Raw genomic sequence first — 27,122 nt, 5'->3', positions numbered from 1 at the left:
ATATAGGAGATCAAATAAAGTAAAGCCTAAATTTAGATACTATACAAATACAATATATGAAATTAAATACGATTATTACAAAAAAAAAAAAAAAAATAATTTAAGAATATTTTTGTTGTTATAAAAGTTTCCTACTGTATATGCCAGTAATCCGAGTAGACCCGTACAAAATGATCAACTAAAACAACCGCCGGTGGTCTGTGCATCCGCGATTGACATATTATAACTGTATATATTATATATTATATATTATATATAGTTCGGTATAATGCGATTACATCATTGAACGAAATTCGAAGTTTTCTTAATCAAAATAAAATAGTTTTCAACAATTCGAGCCATCTCATGTTACTCGCCTATCATTTAATTCGTCTGGGATGAAAGTGAAATAAAAGTATATATATATATATATATATATAGTTGATTTATACAATTTATACAATGCCAAGTCAGATATATGTATATTCCTGACAATGGGTCTCGATCAGATTATCAAATCCATATCCCAAGTTCAACTGCATGGCAAACAAAAAGTGTATTTTTTTTTTCTTAATCATTATACCGTCTCGTCACTTTCGCGCTTGATTTTATTAATTTTTTTAACGACGATTTTATCCTGTGGTTAGTTAAGAAATCAGCATAAAAATATCAGTTGGACATTAAATAAAATTTTAATAAATTTATTTTATTTTAATATTAATTTAAGCACACTGATAAAAGAATTTGTTTATATTTAATAAGCTTTATTAACTAATAAATGATTTTTTAATATGGGATTTAATAGATATTTACTAACAATATATTATTTATTAAATGTTAATAAATATTTGTTAACAGTTAATAAGTAATTTATTAAGTACAATTTATTAACTGTTAAAAAATATTTATTTAAAATAAAAAGCAAAAATATCAATTTTCTTTTGACACTTTTTATAACCCTATAGCTGGAATACATTATAATAATTAAATTCACTTAATAAATTAACGTTTTTAATATTTAAAAATATAAAAGATAATTATGAGCTGTGATAGAATTTTGTATTTTACAATAAACTTTATTATAATGTAATATAATTAATGCAAATAAATTAGTAAAGATGATTTTTGTTTATAAGCAATCTTTTTATCAAATGACATTAAAAGCCAAACAAATTCACTCAATAAAATATTCATTAACTGTTAATAAATATTTGTTAACTATTAATAACTACTTATTAGCTATTAATAAATGTACTTTTCTCCCAAATAAATATTTATTTGTTAAAAAATATTTATTAAAATTTAATAAATTAAATAATTGTCTTCAAATAAATTAAATTATTAATAGTTAATAAATTCTTCTATCAGTGCACTTAATAAAATTATAAGTGAATATTTAATTATTTTTTTCAATTTTAAATAATTTTTTTAATAAAAAATTAACAGAAAAATTTTACTGAAAAAAGAGCAATTTTAGGATTTAAAAAAAAAAATTTTCTTGAAAAAGATAATTTTTATTTTAAATTATCTTTATTGAAGTGAATTTAATTTTTTTATAATAACTAGTTCCGCGACGGCCGATAGGTGGCGAGAAGCTCCAAGAGCTTCTCGCTTGCGTAATGATAGTTTGAGGAATTAAGTACCATTTAAAAGTTATTTTTGATCATTTTCATACTTGGTACATCTTTAAAACAAATTATGTGTCAATTTAATCAAAAAAATCGATATTTTGAAGTGGAAGATTTTTAGTGATAATAAATTACTAAAAGTTTAGAGGTTAAATATTTGGATGTTTGCAAGTTTGTAAGAAAACTGATTAATACTCGATCGATGTTAATTTTTAGCGTTAAATCTATTCCATGATCGTTTGCATAGCAATCCATTATTTTATATTCTATTTTGTCTGTAAAAAAATTATTTCAACTGTATTTTGTACATTTATAATTTACATTTTTTTGCGATATAGATTTATTTAATTTTACTTTAACATTATTTTAAGTACTTAAAAAATTTATTTATGACTATATTTGAATTTTTTTATGAATTTTTAAATTATTTTTTCAATAAACAAGCAACATAGCCTGCAAAAAAAAGTTAAGAAAAATTGAATTAAATAAAAAATTAATTTTAGGATTTATAAATAGAAAAATTTTCTTGAGAAATATAATTTTTATTTTATATCTTCTTTATTCAAGTGAATTTAATTTTTTTACAGTAATTAGTTCCGCGACGGCCGATAGGTGGCGAGAAGCTCGAAGAGCTTCTCGCTTGCGGAGCGGTAGATCGAGTAATTAAGTACCATTTAAAATTTATTTTTGATTATTTTTATACTTGGTACATCTTTAAATAAATTACGGGTCAATTTAATGTAAAAGATTTTGATATTTAAAGATTAATAATAATAACTATTGTTAAAATAAAAATTATTTTAAGTATAGAGTTTGAATATTTGGATGATTGCAAATTTGTCAGGAAGCTTATTAATATATTTTTGGATTTCTTGGCTTTTTACCCCAACATTTTTAAGTTTTCGATCATATTAGTGAGGAATTCTTTTTCTTATAGTCTTTTGTCATAGGTAAAAAAAATTAGTTTGACTATGGCATGTACATTTATAATTAAGTTAAAAACGTTTTGCGTGGCTGATTAAATTTTTGTAAAACTAAATATTTTATGCTAAATTTGGTGGTACTTGCTGAGGAACTAATCCGAAATTCACCCAGAAACATATCAAAATATTGATTTTATCTTTGGACACAAGGATTTTAAAGAAAAATATTCATTTCGGGTTTTTTCAGGTGGAAGAATGTTTAGATTAAAATAAAATATAATAACGCTGCATCGCAATGATATTTTTGAAGAATTTTTAATAGTTTTAGAATCGAAAGATTTATATTGTATAAAACTAGTGTTCCAACTAATTAGTAAAAATTAAGTTAATTGATTTTTTCTTTTGATTTTTTTGAGATTAATCCTGCCAAAAATAATTTTCTAAATTTTCTAAGTGCGTGCTTATATTCTTGTTAGTATACAACATGATCTGGGTATGATTTTGGTTTAGTAGAAAAAAAAAAAACTACTTTTAAGCATAAACCCAAAAAATAATAAAAACACAAAGATAAAAAATAATAATAGAATAAAAAATTGTAAATTTTAAGAAAAAGTAAAGTTTGACCGTGACTCCTATAACCCAGCAGGAGATGTGAAGAACCACTAAAAAAAGAGCGTGAGGGAGGAGTCGGACAGCTCTAAGGCAAAAATCTTCTCGCTTTACACCCTAGTATCATTTGCACGCATCAACTGAGAAACCTCTCATAATACTTCAATATTACTATAGATAAAAATGGAGCAATGATGAGCTGCTTTAACCTATTGAATTTTGAATTTCGAAATACTTTATATATTTTTGTACTTTATATATTAAAACTCTGTTAAATTTATTAAATTTTTGTAACTATTTAAAATTTCAGCTCCTAGATCAAATAATCAATAGAAATTTTTTTTAAATAAATTTTTAACTTATGGGGGATTCCATAGTGACTGGTGGGATATTTGACTCTATAATTCCATCAATTATATATAATTATGTGACTGAAACTTATACTATAGTAACATTTATCTTATAATCTAGAAGAATAACTAATTAACAAGATCCCTTTATCAAAAACCTCCATTACTTTTTAAGTTTCTCGTAATTATCATTTGACTGAGTTTGACTGGTGGGACTAAGAACAAATCCTTCTCTCTTACCAAAGGTATACTTAAAGTCCAATTTCAGTTCGTCCACTAAACTTTTAAAAAAGAAATTCCCTCTCAATACAAAATTAATCCTACAAACATTGAATATTCTGAAGAATTAGACTGATTACCTACGTAGAAACAATTAAAAAAATTTGTTTTTATTGTGACTGGTGGGACAGGCATTTGTGACTGGTGGGACAAGTACTAAATGTCTACATCAAGTTGTTTATTAAAAAGACTTTTATATTATTTCAACCTTACAAACATTATTGTTTATATATTTAACTATTAATTATTTAGGATAATTAGAAAAAAAACTAATTAAAAAACACAAATAAAGGATTTAGCATGCTGACAACACGATCTTGATAAACTTAGGTGTTAATTAATAACGAACATAAACAAAATTTTTTCTTAAAACTATAATAATAAATATGTTAGTTAATAACAAACATAAAATGAATTTGTTGTTAAAACTATTAAAACAACATTTGACCCGGATACAAGTTAGTACGGCTGAGAAGTTACTAGAAGAAAAAAATCGATTTTCTTATTGATTAAAAAAATTAATAAATTAATTTAAATATTTTAATTAACTAATGAATTAATTCAAAAATTTTAATTGATTAATAAATAAAATCATTCAAAAAATTGAATTAATTATTAGATTAATTCAAAAATTTGAATTAATCAATAAATTAATTCCAATTTTTCAATAACTTTAATAAATTAATTGAATAATTTGAATGAATTAATAAATTAATTCAAAAATTTGAATGAACTTATAAATTAATTCAAAAATTTGAATTAATTTACGAATTAATTCAAAAATTTGAATTAATTAATAAATTAATTCATTCAAAAATTTGAATTAATTATTAAATTATAATTCAAAAGTTTGAATTAATTAATAAATTAATTCCAATTTTTCAATAATTTTAATAAATTAATTCGAAAATTTGAATTAATTATTAGATTAATTGAAAAATTTGAATTAATCAATAAATTAATTCCTATTTATCAATAAATTTAAAAAATTAATTGAATTATTTTAAAAAAATTAATAAATTAATTCAAAAATTTGAATGAATTTATAAATTAATTAAAAAATTTGAATGAATTTATAAATTAATTAAAAAATTTGAATTAATTCATAAATTAATTCCAATTTTTTAATAATTTTAATAAATTAATTCAAAAATTTGAATTAATTAATTAATTAATTACTAGGAGAGAAATATCCATTTTCTTATTGATTAAAAAAAATTTTTTTTTTAAATTAGTAAAATATAAACTTTTAATAATAAATTTTTTACAATTGCAAATAGTTCAGACAGCTAAATTTCTATCTAAAAAATAAAATCAAATCTTCTACATAAATATTTTAATATTTAGAAGATGATAATGAATATTCATTAGAAAAATGACAACCAGTTTGTTCCAAAAAAAAAAAAATTAATAAAAAAACTAGCTGACAATCAAATTCGTCAGCTTCTTAATTAAAATACCTTAACAAAAAATGATATATTCGCATATATTCTCAGGTCTTTAGTCCTATCCTTTGTTTAGAGACACCCACCTACTCTCCATAGAACGAAAACACTCTTGGATGCATACATATATCACCTCAGCCTCTTAATAGAATTACAACCAAATAAAAAAACAAATCATTATGACAATAATAACAATCCTACCCGATAAAATAATTATTATGAATGGCTAAGCAAAAGAATGACGGGAAAAGATGACACTGTATCTATATTAGCCCACACATCTTGTCCTTCGGGTCCAGGAGGCGTAACCCACATTCTACATGAGTCAGGGCACACTTTTAATCGCCTAACGACATATGTTTTATATTATATGTTCCAATGACTGATTATAAGGTATAATATCGTAATCAATGATATAGTAACCACTAACCACCCTCGCTTTTATTCGCTTTTATATCATCGTCCATCTATAAATTCTCCGCTAATTTGCTTAGTACTCCAGGCGCTATTGCATAGTGATACCGGATCATGATCTAAGAAATAATTCCTCTAAATCTTGCTGGAACGCGACAAGTCTAGTTTATCTGTAGACTATGACAGACATATCGTAAAAAAGAGAGACAAATGACTCCAAGAGGACTCCAAGAGGAGGTATGAGTTAATGATATATTTGTCCGACGACAACTTTGACAAAATACCGTAATATAAACTTAAACTCTTAAAGTATATACATTAAGCAGTGCGGGTGGTAATAATAAGCTGTATGTGAGTAGAAAGTGAGGCAATGTTTAAATTACACGGCTCATAGTAAGGCCATATACATGAGCTTTACGATCGTTCACTCGGCTCATTTGTTGTCCTGGTCATCGTCAGTTATTCTACTCACATTTTCTACCGTGTAGTAATTATACTATGCCTGTGGCACTACATAAACATACACATGGATATTATCTCATCTCACTCCTCCTCAAATTCCTTGTCAACACACTTGGAATTCAATTTTTTGAATAATTTTTTACGAATCATGATAAGGAAGATTAAGATCTATCGCTTAATTAGTTTTTTTTTTTATATATTTTATGTTTTTTTTCTGAAAAATTTGGTGCTACAAATGTCTCGCTTATTTTTTTCTGCTCGAGTTTTGGCACACACTCTTCGCTCGTTGCACCAACCTCTAAACATCTAAAAATCTCATTCATTCACACAATATACTCAATATAATACTAGCAACCTTGCAGTAAGTAATACGTTCGGAAAGCTACTTTTTTTATTGTTTTAATCTTTAGCTTATTATTTTTTCAATCATATTCAATGAAAATAAAATTTTTTTTAAATCGTTCATTGCATTAAATTCTTAATCAAATACACGGCTGGTGGAATCTCCAATTTACATGTAAAAATTACAATTTTCAAATCTAATTATTTGATTAAATATCCCGGAAACCTTCTGTTTTTTAATTTTTTTATTAATTATTACACGGAGAGAAATTTATAGGAACCTTTCCAAAAATTATGGGAATGGTTCCTATGATAATATGATCATTATACATTGTAGGTATCAATCCTATGTTTCATTATGGGAACCATACCCATAGTTTATTGGATACGTTCCTATACAATAATGACATGGGAATGGTTCTTAGAATATTATAGGAATGGTTCCTATACCATTAAACGAATGGTTCTTATAATATTATGGAAATGTCGCACATAATAATAGAAAAATGTTTATGTTCATAATAATGAAGCAATCACTTCAAAAATATCAAGTAATTATTATTTATTTTTTTGCTAATAAATTTTTTTTTGTAAATAAAAATTGATCTTTCACGAGAGTGAAAAAATTTCTTTTTCATAATTTTTATTCACGTGTGTACTTAATCTTAAATTGTTTATTCCAACTCAGTTAACATAGTGTTAGATAATATTGAAAAATATTGTAGCAATTCTAAAGTTTCTCTAATAAAAGGGATATTTTCTCACTATACAATTAGAGGAGCAAAATAGATATGGAAATTCATTGTTTATTTTTACAATTTCATTTTTTTTTGAAAACAAATTATTTATTTACAATACATACGTTGAATATTTATTAAATCCATCTTTTGGGTATGTAACTTTTATTATTTATATGAACAATATTACTTATTTTACATATTTAAAATGATGTTATTGGGAAGCAAGTAAAATTATCGAAATTACTAATAATTTCAAATGCTTCAAAGTGGTCATCAAAGTCACAAATAACTTAAGATGTAATGATCAATATCTCAATATTATTAGGCATCATCACTATAATATTATGGGAATGGTTCCTATAATATTACAGGAAGGTTCCTATAATATTATAGAAACTATTCCTATATATTATGGGAACCATTCCTATATATTATGGGAATCATGCCGATATTACAGTTATAATTGTAGGTATTGTTCCTATAATCATAGGAACCATTCCCATAATTATGGTAACATTTCCCAAAAATTATGGGTACAATTCCCATAATTTAAGTAATCGCTCTTAAAATGGTATAGGAAAATATTTCATTAAAATTATAGGATTGAAGTTTTAAAAATTTTACTACTTCGCGTGGATCTCCTTAAATTAATTCTTAATTTTGCAGAAAATTTGTAAGTAAAAGATTTTTTTTGCACATAACGATTGGCAGAAAAAAATACTTATCTCTCCACGAGTTATTATACACTATAAAAATTCATTTGAAATTATAAGTCACAGTAAACAAATAAAATTTGTTGTTATGGAAGTCCATAGTGGAAGACTAAAAAACGATTAAGTCAATAAGCCAAGTTGAATAAGTTGAAGAAGTGGTGAGTGGGCTATTAACTACAGAAGAGACATTCGTCATGCATATAATTTCACTAGCTTTGTATATAGATGAGTGAGATGTTGTGAACGAATATCATCAAGCTACCTTAATGGCTTTAGGCAATTGTCCGTTTTATGATTTTTAACACGTTGCCCCTTTCTCTATCTCGAGATTATATATTATGAACAACTTTTTAATGGATATAACGTCTATAAAAAAGTTAACTCCCAGCGGTTAAATTCTCAAGATTACCTGTCGTCGCATCGTGTTATGACTGATCTCGGAATTGACTCATTTTTATCGACTTTTCACTTGGAATATCAAAACTTCGATCAACGAACTTTACTAAAATGTCAAAATCCGTGTCTTCTTATGATATGACGTCAATGTTTAAACACGGATCAATGATCTGGCGTGGGTACAACAACAATCACGGTGAATCAAAGTTATCGGTGGTCAGGCACGATTTCGAGGCTACTCGATTCATGATCTTACTCATATAATAACTGTATACTATCATAGTATTCGATATTACAAGAGCGCTATTAGGTCTGACTTGAATTAAATGATCATCCAGGTGATTCTACGCATTAAAAATTTTCATAAAGAATTTTAAATTAATATAGGACTGAATGTAGAAGAGAGTGAAATTAAAAAGTTTGGAAAATCCAAAAGTGCACGCCTCATAACACTCATTCATTTTTTAAGAAAAAATAAATTGTGAAACTGATAAAAAAAAAGAAAATTATAATTAAGTAATTTCTTACAGAGTATTTTTTTTTTTTTAAATATCAGTGCCCGTTTTTCTTGTTATATGCCCACGCAGTCTAAAAAAATCTAGCTTTATCAAGTGGCGCCATAGTTTTCACGTGACAAATAAGAAAAATTCGTTTGTCTTTGTACGGTTATATCGTAATAAATTTTAATAAAAATTTAATTTAAAAAAAAATACGTAAACTAGGCTACTGATATGAAATACGGACCCAGTTCATCGCATTCGTAAACTAATAAAAAAGGTCCGGTCTTGAAAAATCAATTTGTTCGGGAGTAATCATTGGTACATCCAAAATGGAGTGACATCCGGACGTCCACGTAAAATTTTTTTCAAAACGTTTTTTTTTTTCAAAATAGCTACATGAAATGATTTTAGAAAGTAAAAGATGGTTTAATTTAAGTGTTTTCTCCGTGTACATCTACTTATATTATTGTATAAGTGTAATATGGTTGTGATAGAGACATTTAAAGATCACAAAATTGCTTGACCTTGACGAGTCGAGTATAAAGCACAACCTCACGCGCTTCGCGCTGTGAGGCGTGCAAAAATTAAATAATGAAAAAAGTTGTCCAAAAATTCAGAAGTGTTTTTTTAAAATAGAATTTTAATTCTTACGTTTTTTGTTATTGATCAAAATAAAAAATTTGGAAAATCCAAATGAGCATGCCTTAAGCGGTCATGTCATACATAAATTATTTAAATCATGACAAAAATTATTCGTTTTTAATTTGAATTTTTCCGCGAGTAGTATTATCCCCTCTGTAGGTCGAGCTAAAAAAAAAATTTTAACAGATGATAAAACAGTTAGTAATTATATATCATGTATGTATAGTTTCTGCTTGTTTATAGTTATTTCAATTCTATTTATGAAAAATAGTATATATGGCTGCCGAAATCGCAGAAAAAGTCACCGAACTGACAATCGAAAAAAATTAACTGTATCGAAACGGAATTATTTTGACACGCAATTTTCACAAAGGTTTTGACAAACTTCCTCAGGAATAAAACAAAAAAAAAATTAAATCGTGAAAGTGATTTTTGACAAAGTTGTGGTGTTATCAAGCCCAGTGCTCTCGTGAATACCACGCTCTTATTCATTTAATTCATCAGAAAAACGAGTTTTTTCTGAGAAATCTTATTTAATCGATAAGAAAATTTTTTTAACGTATTCTGTAGTTACTATTATTTATTTCAATATGCTTTTTATCCATAATTATTTTCCGTTTAAATTATGAAAATCACGTTTTAATCGAAATCACGATTTTTAGGCGAGAGTAGAGCATACCTGCGCGCTTCGCGCTTAAGGTATGCAAAATTTGTTCTTTAATCAACAATCAATAATTCTTTAAATGAAATAAAATTATTCTTCATTGGAGAGAATCATTTTTGAATAAAGAATTCACTTGTATCGATCGAAGTTAATATAGTCTTGAACGTCGTAAAAATTTTATCGATCGGAGTGATTAGATCTCTCACTCCAAGAAACATTAAATCAAGACAAGAATTTCTTGAAATAAGACAGCTAGTTCTCTTGAAAATAATTTTCTTGGAAGAATATTTTTCTTTAATAAAGATATTTTTTTTTTATCAGTGTACAAAAAATACACTTAAAAATTTTCTTATGCACAATTAAGAAAACAAATTGTATAATAACCAATAATACATTGATCAATGATGTCATTAAATACTGACGTCATCAAAGGAATTTTTCATCGTCAATAGGACACCTTAGTGCTCGTACATATCTATTTTAATTACATTATAAAGCGGGTACGCGTAAGATTTAATACTATGAATGTATCGGCAACGACACTATCATCGTATAATCAGTAGAATGTATTTATATGTACAAGCGCAACCGCTAACTCGTTCAATGCCATATTGAATATGCGAGATGTAATGTATAGCAGCATATTATATCCACAAGCTACTTTTTTAAATTTATTATGCTATTATAAACTTATGATCCTGATTTTGTGGTGAAGTACAAACAATACTTCTCAAGCTTGTACATAATTTAATTTACCGACACACATTCCTTTGAATTATCAATTTCATCGTTCATTTTGTTACACTATCCTTTTTTTTTACTATTTTGTAGTTTTGCATGTTACTCACGCTTTTTATAAGTCATAAGTGCTTGTATTATTAGTCAATAAACAGGTAATAGAAGATATTATAAATTAATCTTGTCTTAAGTACGCAATAAAAAATCATAAAATATACTAAGCCATAAAATTAGAAATTAATAATTCTTACGTTGAAGTAAATCATTAAATTTGTTCGAAATAGAAAATAAATATATACCCAACAGAATGAAATTATTCTAGCTTAGTTTATAGACTTTAAAATTTGAACTTAATTATTAGATGATTAAAAAGTAATAATTACAAAGTTGCTCTTATATTAAAGTTCGAATAGACCGACATAATGATTGCAAGCGAAAGAAAGATAATAACGATAATAATTTCAAAAAAGGAAATTTATTTGTCCAATATTGCTGAAATAAAAAAATAATATTGAGAAATCAAAATTTTTCGGCTACTGTTTTTTTTTTTAGAAGAAAAACAGTGTTTGATTTCAGTAATTTTGGATGAAATTAAAAATGAAATGAATAATTCTAATTGAGATTGAAATTAGAAGTAAAATGAAAAATGTTAAAAGGTAATTGTTAATTTTCGAAGCAGAAAATCAGAGCTTCAGGAACAAAAAGATCAAAAACTAAAGCATTAACTCGTTATATGAACTAATAAAATATTATGCTATAAAAAAATTTCTTGATATCAGTTTTTTTTCTTGAAAGAACTGACAAAATTTTGTAGTAATTTTGGCTTTAAAAATAGATCATTTTTCACGTAAAACAAATTTGTGTTTAAGTCATATAAACAAAAGAAAATTTTTATGCTTGTTTTAATTACAACAAGTTTTGAAAGTTACTTCGGGTAACCATTTATCGACGAAGATATCAAAAATTTTGGAAGGATAAGTACGGCTCGAACAAAATAATTTGGTAAAATTTCATCACAATAGTTTTAAAACAGAATGTTCATACCGAATAATATTATCCAAAATTCGTCAAATTAACCTAACATAAATTCCAAAATCTCATACAATAAAAATATATTATTATTCTTAGAAGCAATTAAATTAAACTTAATTGAACTTTTATATAAAATATACCTAAAAAATATTGAGAGATGTATTAAATAAAAAAGATATCAAAAATAATATTTAAATGGTAGTTAATAACTCGATTTGCCACTCTGCAAGTGAAAAATATTAAGACTACTTGCCATCTATCGGCCGCCGAGGAACTATCGCTTAAATAATCTAATTTGCCGAAACATTCCTTTGAATTATCAATTTCATTGTCATTTTGTTACACTATCCTTTTTTTTTTTTTTTTACTATTTTGTAGTTTTGCATGTTACTCACGTTTTTTATAAGTCATAAGTGCTTGTATTATTAGTCAATTAACAGGTAATAGAAGATATTATAAATTAATCTTATCTTAAGTACGCAATAAAAAGTAGAAAATACACTAAACTATGAAATTCTATTAACTATGAACAATTAAATTTGTTTGAAATAGAATGACAATATTTTTCCTACACCACTAAATTATTAAAGCTTAGTTTACAGACTTTAAGTTTTGAATTTAATTATTAGATAACTCAAAATTGGGTTAACAAAAAAATACTTATGCATTAAAGTTCGAGAAAATATTGGAACGCCATCGCAATGATTGAAAAGAACAGTTGAAATAAAAACTAAATTGTTAATTTTTGAAGATGATGAAAAAAATCGACTTAATAAAATTATCAAGAATCGAAATAGGAACACCTAATATAAATTAATAAATTATTATACGGCAAAAAAATTTGACACCACCGAAAATCGTACCAAAAATATTTTCAGGCAGTAGATTTTGATGTTAATGGTTTTTTATTGAAAGTACAAAATAAAATTTTCGGAATAATTTTGGCTTTAAGAATAAATATTTATCATGTAATATAAATTACGTAAAATTGAATTTAATTACTAGATGATTAAAATGTGAATAAACGAAAAGATTTACGCCTGTGAATTCACAAAAAAATCGAAAAGACTGAAAATGATTAAAAAGCAAAGCAACACTGAATTATTCCTAAGAATAAAATATTTTTAAATTGTAAAAATAAATTTTTGAAAAAGCAGAAAAGAAATATTTTTCGGCTACTATTTTTTTTTTAAAAGAAAAAACAAAATAGTGACTTCAGCATTTTTGGATGAAATTGAAATGGAATTAGTTTTATAATTCAAATTGAAATTAGAAGTTGGATGAAAAATTTGAACAATTGTTAATTTTTACCGAGCACATGTCCCTGTAGAAAAAAATTATGAATAAACGAAACATTATCTCGTAATATTAATTATTAAATTAATGTATGACAAAAAAAAACCCCTGTGGCAGAAATCATTAAATATTGACCTCTAATTAGAATTAATCGTAATGGTTTTTTCTTAAAATTAATAGATAAGACTTTTGAATAATTTTGACTTTAAAATAAATATTTTTAACATAATTTTGATTCATGCCTATCACACAAAAAAAAGGAAATTTTTATTTTTTTATGAAAGACCATAACAACAAGTCTAGCAATTTACTTCAAGTAAACTTATTGTCTACGGAAGAAAAAAATTCCATACAATACCATTTGATAACTTGGAAAAAATAATTTGCTCAAATTTCACTACAAAAGTTTTAAAATTGAATGTTTATATTGAAAAACAATGTCCAAAATTTAGTAATTACTCCAAAACAAATTCCCAAGTTTTATACAAATAAAACCTATTATTACTGTTAGAAGCAATTAAATTATTAGAGTTACTTAAACTTTTGTATAAAATATACCTAAGAAATATTGAGAAATGCATTTAATAAAAAAGATATCAAAAATAATATTTAAATTGTACTTAATAACTCGATCTGCCACTCTGTAAGCGGAAAATATTAAGACCACTCGCCATCTATCGGCCACCGAAGAACTATCGTTTACATAATTTTTTATAAGTCATAAGTGCTTGTATTATTAGTCAATAAACAGGTACTAGAAGATATTATAAATTAATCTTGTCTTAAATACGCAATAAAAAATAATAAAATATACTAAACCATAAAATTAGAAATTAATAGTTCTTACGTTGAAGTTGAACATTAAATTTTTTCGAAATAAAATAGCATTATTTTTTTCCTCATAATTAAATTATTAAAGCTTAATTTATAGACTTTAAAATTGGAATTTAATTATTAGATAATTCCAAAATGGCGAAGCGTAAAATAATAAATGACGTAAGTCTGAATCCATGATAATAATGATTGAAAAAAAAAGTTAGAAAAAATAAAACAAAGTTAAAATTAAATCAGATTGTCCAACACCGCTCACATAATTTCTGGATGGAAGAAACATGAAAAAAATTTTGTTTCGACTTCTGCATATGTTTGCAAAGTATGAAATCTTTATTTCATTAATTTTGTATGAAATTATAATTTTAATTCAGATTGAAATTAAAAGTAAAATTGGAAATGTGAAAAGGAAATTGTTAATTTTCAAAAGGACAATGAAACATTTCTAAAATGAAAATTATCAAGATGCAAGCAGGCATTAGAAATATGAATTAATAAAATAGTAAACGGCAAAAAAATTTCTTGAAATATCAAGAACACAATCCTGAATTATTGATGACGGTAAATAAGGACGTTGCTATGATTTTTTCTTAAAAATATTAAATAAGATTTTCAAACAATTTTGGCTTTAATAACCAGCAATATTTATTTCATAATATAAATTTGTGTCTAAGTCTTACAAATAAACGAAAATTATTATATTTGTTTCGATAAAAGACCCAAACTAACAAGTTCAGCAAATTGCTTGAAGGTTAAAATAATTGTCAAAATAATGATAAATTTCATACAAAATCATTTTTGTGAAAAAAAAAAAAAAAAAAATCATTTTCTAAATTTCACCACTGAAGTTTTCAAAGTAAATGTTGATATCGAGAAACAATATTCAAGATTGATCCAGTAATTTCAGAGTAAATTCCCAAGTTTCATACAATTGAAACGTATTATTATTGTTAGAAGTAATTAAAATAAATTTATACAATATATTTTCTGTAGACTGGTTAATACAATAAATCTGAATTTTTTAATTGGCTGTCCAGTCTATTGCAGGAATTTTTTTTTATAACTAATTATTTATCTAATAATTTATAATATCGTTAAAGATGTATTGACAGGAGTCAAGTAAATAGAATTAAAGTTCGTAGTTCGTCATTAAGAGGTGACTGAATGGTAATTCTGGACAGTGTCTCCGATAGCTTAAGGGAAGAGCAGTTGGCGCGATACCAAAAGATCCAGGTTCGATTCCTGGTCTGGGCCGTCCGAATTATTTTTTCAGTCAAATTTACCTTTAATGACAAATTTATATACGAATTTTAAAGTCGTTTATGCCTGTAGGGAATACAGGCGAACGATATTATAAATTATTAGATAAATAATTAGTTATAAAAAAAAATTCGTGCAATAGACTGGACAGCCAATAAAAAAATTCAGATAAAATAAATTTAATTAAACTTTATTATCAAAAATACCTAAAAAATATTGAGAAATATATTGAATAATTAGGACATCAAAAATGAAATTTGAACGGTACTTAATAACTTGATCTGTAACTCTGCAAGCAAGAAAAATTAAGGCCACTCGCCATCTAGCGGCCGCTGCCGAACTATTTACCATCAAGTGTCATAAATCAGGCGTAATTCAAAAAAATAAATTGCTTTATTGAAGTAAGTAATGTACACTGATAGAAGGATTTGTTTATATTTAATAAGCTTTATTAAATGTTAATAAATGATTTTTTAACATCATAGGATTTAATAAATATTTATTAACATTTAATAAATTATTTATTAAATACGATTTATTAAATATTAATAAATATTTGTTAACAGTTAACAGTTAATTAACAGTTAATAAGTAATTTATTAAGTACAATTTATTAACTGTTAATAAATATTTATTAATGGTTAATGAATATTTTTTAAGTGTTAACAAATATTTATTAATGGTTAATGAATATTTTTTAAGTGTTAACAAATATTTATTTAAAATAAAAAGCAACAAATAGCAATTTTCTTTTGACACTTTTTATAACCCTATAGCTGAAATACATGATAATAATTAAATTCACTAAATAAATTAACGTTTTTAATATTTAAAAATATAAAAAATAATTATTCACTGTGATAGAATTTGCCATTTTACAATAAACGTTATTATAATGTAATATAATTAATGCAAATAATTTATAAAAATGATTTTTGTTTATAAGCAATCTTTATATCATATTTTATTGCAAGCCAAACAAATTCACTCAACAAAATATTTATTAACTGTTAATAAATATTTGTTAACTATTAATAAATACTTATTAACTATTAATAAATGTACTTTCCTCTCAAATAAATATTTATTGACTTAAAAAATATTTATTAAAATTTAATAAATTAAATTGTCAATAGTTAATAAATCCTATCAGTGTAACATTAAAATTTACAACTCCAATTTGTCTACTCTATTATATCCACATAAAATAATTCATAATCATATCCAATTGGCGACATACACAGATCTTGACTGCTCGTTAAAGTCACCGGTTAGCGTTGCACAGCATGGATCTCTTGAGTCTAGACAACCTGGCAGTCACTCGTTTTACCTTTGAATTTTTCCTACGGATAAAAAAGATATGTCTTCTAGTATTTCTTAGAGAGAGTATAAAAATGCATCGACAATATTCTACTTGGTGTGGAAGGTATCTAGGATTACTGTTTACTGCTCCGTGTAACTATTAGCTACTGTCCGATTTAGCAAAGGCGTTTACTACTCTCTATTCCCTCTTTATTTGTATATTAACGTATGATTCACTTATCATTGCAAAAGTTTGTTTCTATCAGCAGATATTGCAATTGCAAGTTATCCAAGATGAGTACTGGAATATTTTAAAGATCTATCTTCAATATATATGCTAAACATTGTATATCTTCACAAGGACATGCTTTTATGTCGCTTGTTATATCTCACAGCAGCATTCAGATCTTAATAAATCATCCGCTATAAATTGCATGTTTCTCACGTTGATAATATGTAACTTCGCTATTATTATTCTATTAAATCATTGTAGGATAGAATGGAGGGAAATGGCAAGCCTGGAGGCTATCAAAAATCAGGTTGTTTTTAAGGTTATTCAATTTATTATTCAAGGAAGTTTTATGATTTTATTTTAAATTTATGTTGCACGATGTATAAAAAAATTTTTTATGGAATTGTTAGAATTGATTATTTAATTTAATGTGAAAAATAATAGACATTTGCAAAATTTTTCTTTAAAATAAATAATAAAAATTTTAATTTTAAAAAGTTGAATTAAGAAATTACCTTGTATCTTGTTAAATATTGACATTTTTGAAGATATAAGCTCATCCCGATGTTACACTCATCAAGACCTTTTCTTTGAGTACCCACATCAATTTTTCATATATTTTATATATTTATATATATATATATATATATATATATATATATATATATATATATATATATATATATATATATATATATATATATGTATATATGAAAAATATATCAAAATACATGTGGGTACTTAAATGAAAGCTCTTAAACAGGGTAACATCAAAATGAGCTTATATTTTTAAAAATATCAATAATTAAGAAATGACCTTCTATTTTGTGAACAAGTGACATTTTTAAAGATACAAGCTCACCCAGTTATTACACTCATCGAGACTATTCATTTGAGTACCCACATCAATTTTTCATATATTTTATATATTTATATACATTAGATATATGTATATATGAAAAATATATAAAAATGCATGTGGGTACTCAAATGAAAGCTCTCGATGAATGTAACTTCAGGATGAGTTTATATCCTTAAAAATGTCAACATTTAAAAAATGACCTTGTAACTTTTGAAATATTGACATTTTTAAAGATATAAGCTCATTTTGATGTTACACTCATCAAAACCTTCCATTTGAGTACCCTCATCAATTTTTCATACATTTTATATATTTATATACATTATATATAGTAAATATATGTAAATATGAAAAATATATCAAAAATGCAAGTGGGTACTCAAATAAAAGCTCTTGATGAGTGTAACATCGGGATGAGCTTATATTTTAAAAATATATATTATATGGGTGATTCTCTGTAAGGATGTCCTAACTGTACAAAATTGTCCGACCAAATTATTTTTGATTTTATTAGAAAAAAAATTAACTATCAGCTTAATGATAATAAATAAATAGCCAAATTAATTTTTGTTTTTTCGATATTTGTGTATCTTTTGCCTTTAATTGAGAAAAATCAAGCAAACTATTTCAATGCATTCAACTTTTCAAGTTATCAATCAATGTTTACATTAATTAGAATAATATTAAGACTTATGGATCGAATTTTATAAATAAATTATAAATAAAAATAGTTGCCAGGGGACTGAGTTTTGAAGTGGCCCAGACACATATTTCCAGCACAAACGGTGCTTTGACACTAAATAAAATGCCGATAAAGCGCTAACAGCCCTATGGTTATTAACTCAAGGCTAGTTAGATCCTTATAAACCTTACAAAAGGTAAAATAACACGCTGGATTTTTTTTTTGGCTTTGAACTTCTGGCAGGGGACTGTTCTTAAAATGCCTGGGACAAACTTTGGTTTAATGAATTTAATGAAACAAATTAATTTTCGGTACTTTTTATTGAAGAAAATTGTTAGTTAACTAATTAAGTTTATAAACATTATAGACCAAATTATATATTAAGGACGAATAACTTAAAATTTAATGTTAAAGTTTTAATTTTGGGAATGGGACAGCCAAGGGGACTGTTATTTCGGTGGTTTACCAATTAAAACCAAAAAAACGAAAATTTATTTCATTTTAGTTTTCAATGCTCCAAATAGAAATGTTTTTTTACTTTCGTAATAAATTTTTTTTAGTAACAAAATAACAATTTTTCTCATAAAAAAATGCTTTGGGACAGCGAAAAACATCTTTAATACAGAAACCCATATATTTATAATTAGAGTATTAAATAAATAAAAAAACGATAAATTAAATGTTATAAATATCTATAAGACGGATAAAAAATGATGATAGGAAGAAGTCGCGTTAGTGAGAAATTTAATTGTACAATAAATCGTGATTCTTCGATTTGCAACCTATTTCCTACTGCGTTGGCGGGCGAACACATTAAACACCGTATATATACTGTGTATACATACTCATACAAAACCAACCAGCGTAGAGTAGTATCATATAGTGATAAGTGTTGGTGGTTACTGCGTGGGTGCACTCACAACTTACCAAGATATGTAACCTGTCTATTTGTTGTTGTGCTTTGGTGTGAAAGTCGGAAGAGTCTATTTGAATAATCATGAAAAATCATCATCATCAATATTATCGTGCTTTCTCTGTTTACGGATATACTTAGTAATAATAAAAATAATAATAGTAATAATAAATTAATAAAAATTGTTGATTTACAGATTCACTCGCACAAACGGCGACACTTACAAGTCTAGCGATATTTTTGAGCTCAAGTTTGACGCCAATAGTGACAGCGGCACCTTCTTACAATCTCGGCGTTCTTTCAGAGTCTAATATAAATATTATGGAGACGTGGGAGCAACCTTGCGGTACACCACTGGCTGCATCTTTAAAACGATCACCACAAAGGCATAGTGTTCATCGTGCTCTTAAAAGAGTAAGAATACAACTGCGTGTTGCTCAAAATCATTTTCGTAAAGACCTCAAAGTTGTACACGAACTTTATTCAAAGGTAATTACAATACGGAATATATTATTTTATTTACGAGGCACTTTAGAATTTTTTTTTTTTATTTTTCGTTCAGACTAATGAATTTTTATCTATTAAAAAAAATTAACTTTGATATTATTTCAGGATTTATTTTATAAAAATTTTTTTAAAAGTCAATTTTATCGAAATTTTATGTATATTTTTTAATTTTACCAAAATTGCAATGATTAAATTTTTTTTGAATATTAATTTTTATTTTTTGAACATTAAAATAATTTGATTTAAAATTTTTAAAAATTTCAATTATTAATTTTGAACAATTCACTAACAAAAATTTCCAAACAGTGATTTATTTTTAGAATCTTTTTAAAAATCAATTCTATGGAAATTTTATGTATTTTTTTTAATTTTACAAAAATTGCAATGATAAAATTTTTTTTAATATTAATTTTTATTTTTTGAACATTAAAATAATTTGATTTTAAATTTTTAAAAATTGCAATCATTAATTTTAAACAATTTACTAACAAAAATTTCCAAATTTAGTGATTTATAATGCTATTAAATTCCCAACAGCTTTTTAACAATTTAAGTTCAAAATGAGGAAAGGGAAAATTTGTATAATAAATTTATAGATCTGATAAACCCGTGTAAAAAAAAATCGTCTTAAAAATGTGATTTATTTAAAAAATCTCAAACCAAGACTCGAGAAAAAAAATTCCATGAGCAGATTTTTAAAATTTGGTTCTCGAATTTGTTATGAAAATTAATTATTAGACATTTTTTAAATAATTTTGCGAGTTTTTAACCGCAACAGTTGTAAGTACGCTCTTTTCAAATTCAACTGCTCAATTTTAAAACACAGTAACTAACAATTTAAAAGTTTTCTTATTAAAAAATAGTTTTCCCGCCAAATTGATAAAAAATTTAATTTATGAATAAAAAATACTTGAATATAAATATTTTTAAGAAAAAATACTTGAAATTATGGTTTAAAAGTTATAAAAAATGCAGCAATACTAAAAAAAAAATCAGGTATAAAAATTTTGCAAATTTTTTTAAATTGGGCAGCCAAATTGAATTTGAAATTGAAAAATTATTATCCGATAATTTTAAGACGCTCCTTTTTAATGTTCCTGAGCTCTGTTGCTGTGAGCTCATCTTAAAATAGTCTTAAAAAATTTTATTGATTGTTTTCAGACTATTTTAAGACGCTCCATAGTAGTTTTCCGAAGATCTGTCTCTTTGAAATTATCTCAAAATCTCGAAATTTTTTTTTTTGCGTCTTAAAAGAGTCTTTGTTTGTGTTACGTTCAAGATCTTAAACAGACGACATTTTTAGGACGATTTTTTTTATACGGGAATATTTAAAAAAATTTTTCTATATTACATGCCTTAAGGGGTTATACGCAGTTGCAAAGCTAAAAAAACAACATTTTTTTATGAATTTTTTCTAGCCACAGTTTTTAATTATCAATTACAAGTGATGGTTATTTAAATAGAGCCTACTTTAAAGAATACAATAGCGCGTCAATCATGTAAAAATATAAATGTGCACCGCTCCTGTAGAAGACGTTCTGAACGACCTCTAAAAAAAAGGCGCTTGGCGGTGATCTCCATTTCGGTGGTTTGGATTATCTGAAATCAAAAAATATGGTGAATTCTTTTACAGGATAGATTAATGCAGGTATTGGACGAAGGGATAAGATTCAAAAAAATTATTACTATTTTTTTTTTAACAATTTGGAAAATTGTTTTTTAACAAAAACGAAAAATTTTTTACAAATAGACGCCATTTTGTCAAAAATCAAAATTTTTCTTAGTATTACTTTAAAGTAGGCTCTATTTAAATAATTATCACTTGTAATTGATAATTAAAAATTGTGGCTAGAAAAAATTCATAAAAAAATGTTTTTTTTTTAGCTTTGCAACTGCGTATAACCCCTTAAGCGCGAAGCGCGCAGGTATGCTCTACTCTCGCCTAAAAATCGTGATTTCGATTAAAACGTGATTTTCATAATTTAAACGAAAAAAATTAGGGATAAAAAGCATATTGAAATAAATAATAGTAAATACAGAACACGTTAAAAAAATTTTCTTATCGATTAAATAAGATTTCTCAGAAAAAACTCGTTTTTCTGATGAATTAAATGAATAAGAGCGTGGTATTCACGGGAGCACTGGGCTTGATAACACCACAACTTTGTCAAAAATCACTTTTACGATTTAATTTTTTTTTTGTTTTATTCCTGAGGAAGTTTATCAAAACCCTTGAGAAAATTGCGTGTCAAAATAATTCCGTTTCGATACAGTTAATTTTTTTCGATTGTCAGTTCGGTGACTTTTTCTGCGATTTCGGCAGCCATATATATTATTTTTCATAAACAGAATTGAAATAACTATAAACAAGCAGAAACTATACATACATGATGGTATAATTACTAACTGTTTTATCATCTGTTAAAATTTTTCTTTAGCTCGACCTACAGAGGGAATAATACTACTCGCGGGAAAATTCAAATTAAAAACGAATAATTTATGTTATGATCTAAATAATTTATGTATGACATGAGCGCTTAAGGCATGCTCATTTGGATTTTCCAAACTTTTTATAGAAAGTTGCAAAAGTATTCTCTATCTTATAAGTAAAATTATAGATCAAGTTTATTTAAATACATACATCGAGAGAGTCGTATATATATAAAGCATTTGTGTGTCGGAATTAGAATATAATGACAGTGGAGATTGTTATGTCTATAATTTATATTTTTAAATTATCACTCTCATAAGCACTTATAATTGTATAATTCTCTGGTTTTTTGCTTTGCCACATTATTTTCCACGCGTATCTGTTACTGTTTATTTAATATAAGCTTAGCTCCACACCTGACGATAATATAAACACACTTTGTCGCTTAATAAAAAAAAAAAATAAATAATAATAATCCTTAATAAAATTACAATAAAGAAATTGTAAAAAATTTTTAAATTAAAATAATTTTTCTTTGAATTTTAAACTAATAATTTTTTGAAAAAAAATTTTTTTTTTAATTTTAAATTAAAAATTTTTTTTTAAAAAATTTTAATTTTAATTTTAAATTAATAATTTTTAGAAAAAAAATTTTTTTTTGAATTTTTGATTGATAATTTTTTGAAAAAAAAAAATTTTTTTTTAATGTTAAATCAATAATTTTTTGAAAAAAAAAATTTTTTTAATTTTAAATTAATAATTTTTTGAAAAAAATTTTTTTTACAATTTTAAAAAAATAATTTTTTGAAAAAAAATTTTTTTTTTTAATTTTAAATTAATAATTTAAAAAAAAAAAAAATTTTTTTTAGGTGTACAAAGTTTTAAGAGGGCAATATCATCAAAGTTGGTTGCCAAAAAATCAACTCGAGTGGTACTACAACGAAGTTTGGTGTAAAGAAAAGAGCAAAAAAGCAGAATACGCGCTTCCAAAACTTCACGATGCGCTTCAAAGATTTGCAATAACTTTTCATCTACTAAAACGATTTCGGCTGAACTCGAATATCAACGTCGAGTATACAATGAACAAACGGAATGATATCATGGCAGGAATGCAGAATGAAGTTCATAGAGTGAGTTATTTTTTTGAAAATATTTAGATAGAAGAATTTTTAAATTATATCGTAAAGTTATTTTATAAAAGACGGATCATAAAAGGATTATCTATGTTGATAAACGTAGCAGTACTTTATTATTTATAGCCTCAAATTTAAATCTCATTCAGCGCTTTTGATTTATTGTGAAACCGGATATTATTTATCTTTAAATTTAAAACACTATCATTAAATTATTCTATACAATTATTTTTATTTAACAAAAGCGAAATTTTTTTAATGAAAACTCTGTCATTTTTTATTCATTCAATGTTTGAGAGATAATAAACAATAACTTTTGTTAGATTGCACTGTACTTTCTTAAATATTGACGTTTTTAAAGATATAAGCTCATTTCGATGTTACACTCATTAAGAGCTTTCATTTGAGTACCCAAATGCATTTTTGATATATTTTTCATATATACATATATATGGGTGATTCTCTGTAAGGGCGTCTTAAATCTGTACAAAATAGTCCAACCAAATTAGTTTTGATTTTATTAGAAAAAAAATTAACAAGGGCTACAAAACTATCAGCTTAATCATAATAATTAAACAGCCGATTTAATTTTTGCTTTTTCGATATTTGTGTATCTTTTGCCATATAACATCACAGGGGACTGTTTTTTTTTATCAAATTGAGAAAAATCAAGCAAACTATTTCAATGCATTCAACTTTTCAAGTTATCAATCAATGTTTACATTAATTAGAATAATATTAAGACTTATGGATCGAATTTTATAAATAAATTATAAATAAAAATAGTTGCCAAGGGACTGAGTTTTGAAGTGGCCCAGACACATATTTCCAGCACAAACGGTGCTTTGACACTAAATAAAATGCCGATAAAGTGCTAACAGCCCTATGGTTATAAACTCAAGGCTAGTTAGATCCTTATAAACCTTACAAAAGGTAAAATAACACGCTGGATTTTTTTTTGGCTTTGAACTTCTGGCAGGGGACTGTTCTTAAAATGCCTGGGACAAACTTTGGTTTAATGAATTTAATTAAACAAATTAATTTTCGGTACTTTTTATTGAAGAAGATTGTTAGTTAACTAATTAAGTTTATAAACATTACGGACCAAATTATATATTATGGACGAATAACTTAAAATTTAATCTTAAAGTTTTAATTTTGGAAATGGGACAGCCCAGGGGACTGTTATTTCGGTGGTTTACCAATTAAAACCAAAAAAACGAAAATTTATTTCATTTTAGTTTTCAATGCTCCAAATAGAAATGTTTTTTTACTTTCGTAATAAATTTTTTTTAGTAACAAAATAACAATTTTTCTAATAAAAAAATGCCTGGAACAGCAAAAAACATCCTTACAGAGAATTACCCATATAATATATATAAATATATGAAATATATTTATACACGGAAAGAAAATTGAAGGAGTTTTTACTATTTTACTATTGTAATTTTTACTAAATAAAATAGTAACGGTGGACTATACTTCTCATTTAGTAATTTCTACGATCTACTATTGTAAATTTTATCCAACAAATAAGACTAGCAAGAGTCGTAAAAAGTCGAATACTATAGAGCAAATTATACAATATGTGTTTGTGAACTTTACAATTCAAATATTGTAAAAATTCACAGTTGGTTTTTTTAAAAGAAATATTAGGGAGGGAGAGAGATAGAAGGTTGGACTAATTTGGTACCTGTACAGTAATCGAAAAAAGAATCCGACATTTTCGTGCTATCTAGGAATCGAACCCAGAACTCTGTGTTGGCAGCCAGAGACTCTCCCTCTACGCTATCCGAGGTAAACTAAGACGCATATCCTTTAACATTTACATAAACTCGAAGTCTAGCGCTGTGCACGGCCATCACTCACACTAATTGAGAAACATTCCAATTCAACTATTGTAAAATTTACTATAGTTCTATTGGAAAGATACAGAGGCAGCACTGGAAATTTTCATCTCTTACTTTTTACAATAGTAATATCGTATTTTATCATGAATAAATAGTATTTTTTCTTCTAAAATATTTGACAATTAATAGTAATAAAAGTATAGTCCAGCTTTACAATAGTTGTATCGTAAATTTTGCCAGAAATTTTTTCCCGTGTATATGAATATAAATATATGAATATAAATATATGAAATATATGAAAAATTAATGTGGGTATTCAAATGAAAGGTTTTAATGAGTGTAATGGCGGGATGAGCTTATATCTTTAAAAATGTTAATAGTTTACAAGATACTAGGTAATTTTTTAATTATTGACATTCTTAAAGATATAAGGTCATCCTGATGTTACACTCATCAAGAGCTTTCATTTGAGTACCTACATGCATTTTTGATATATTTTTCATATATACATATATATAATATATACAATATATATAAATATATGAAAAATTGATGTGGGTACTCAAATGAAAGGTCTCGATGAGTGTAACATCGTAATGAGCTTATATCTTAAAAAATATCAATAGTTAACAAGATACAATGTCATTTCTTAATTATCAACATTAATCAAAATAATTATTATTTTTTAAATTACAGATGCTCTGTGAAGTAGAAACTGCGATCTTAAACTTAGGCTTGCAACTCCCACAATCTCACAAAGCAATAATAGTAACATCAAATTCAGATTGGGCTATGGAAGGCGACCTAACATTGATGTTAATCCAAGATTGGGGTGTCCTCCGACTATACCAAGCATTCTTGAACGATTGGACTAGAGCATTCCGCAACGCAACGGCTATCGGGCCCGGAACTTGCGACCCTAATGCAACGAAGCCTATTTTCTACCGAGCGAAGCAGAAGAACCCGAAGAAGAAGCGACGATTGAAGCCCAAAAAGCTGGACCCGAACAAGAAAAAACAGAATATTAAAAGTAATATTAATATTAATGATGACAATAATAATTTTAATACTACTATTAATAATAATAATAATAATAATAATAATAATAATAACACTAGTAACAATAGAAGTGGTGTAGTTAGGAATAATGAAATAGTCGTGGGAGTTAATGGCAAAGTTATTCATTCTCGTAGACGAGGCGTTAGACAACGAATGGCTAAAAATAGACGAAAAAAAACTAGACATTAACTTTTTTTAATAGAACCGCGAATTATTCATTATTTATTTATTTCATTGTCATTTATTAATTTTTTTGAATAACCGCTGATTAATTTAAACTTATCACACCTATTTGTTAATTTAGAATTAATTACTTTTAAAAATTAATAATTAAATAAGAAAGCAGTATTATAAAAATTACTTGATAATTATTTAAGCAGTATTATTTTAAAACAACGAGTGGAAATTTAATAATTGCCTTGCGACCGAGTTCCGTACTAATTTTTAGTCATTGTTGCTCAAAAAATTTTATTTCGGAGAAAAATTTAAGTAATGTAACTGATTAGGTAAGCATTAGTGGTGATTTAATTAAAAAAAAAAAAAAAAAAAAAAAAAAAAAATTATATTCACAGAAAAAAAGGTTAACTTGAGCCAAGAAAATATTTTTTTTTCTAATGATTTTCTTGAGCGGAAAAAAATTTTTTTTAACAAGAAATTTCACTTATTCCAACAAAATTAATTCTCTTGCTTTAAGATATACGTATCTTGATCCAAGAAAATTTATTTAAGTCACTAAAATCTTGTTGTTTTGAGAAAATTCAGCCTCGAGTTCCAAAAAATTAAGTTCTTGATAGAAGTTAATTTTCTTGTCGAGAGAAAATTTCTCTCTTGATCCAAAAAATTAAATATAAAGATAGAAGTTTATTTTCATTAATATTTTTATTGATTATCATGTCAATTGGGAAGAT

The 27,122-nt window shown here is 25.5% G+C and overlaps 1 protein-coding gene across 2 annotated transcripts in view; it reads left to right on the top strand.

The window, feature by feature from the left end:
• The window catches only part of LOC123270753 (beclin-1-like protein A), a 29,983-nt gene extending 3,540 nt beyond the window's left edge, over nucleotides 1–26,443 (top strand). The window contains exons 1-4 of one of the 2 annotated variants that reach the window (XM_044736902.1): nucleotides 19,231–19,374; nucleotides 19,431–19,723; nucleotides 23,042–23,302; nucleotides 25,852–26,443. In XM_044736902.1, coding sequence (XP_044592837.1) covers nucleotides 19,556–19,723; nucleotides 23,042–23,302; nucleotides 25,852–26,403 — 981 coding nt within the window. In that variant the 5' untranslated portion in view covers nucleotides 19,231–19,374; nucleotides 19,431–19,555 and the 3' untranslated portion in view covers nucleotides 26,404–26,443. Of the gene's footprint in view, nucleotides 1–19,230; nucleotides 19,375–19,430; nucleotides 19,724–23,041; nucleotides 23,303–25,851 lie in introns of those variants that run through there. The other variant, XM_044736901.1, reaches the window with a different exon arrangement.
• Nucleotides 26,444–27,122: the final 679 nt, after the last annotated feature.

Source organism: Cotesia glomerata, linkage group LG8 (assembly GCF_020080835.1).
Source record: "Cotesia glomerata isolate CgM1 linkage group LG8, MPM_Cglom_v2.3, whole genome shotgun sequence".
Taxonomy (NCBI): domain Eukaryota; kingdom Metazoa; phylum Arthropoda; class Insecta; order Hymenoptera; family Braconidae; genus Cotesia; species Cotesia glomerata.
Note: the sequence above shows the minus strand (reverse complement) of the source record. Positions and strands in the feature narration are given on the sequence as shown.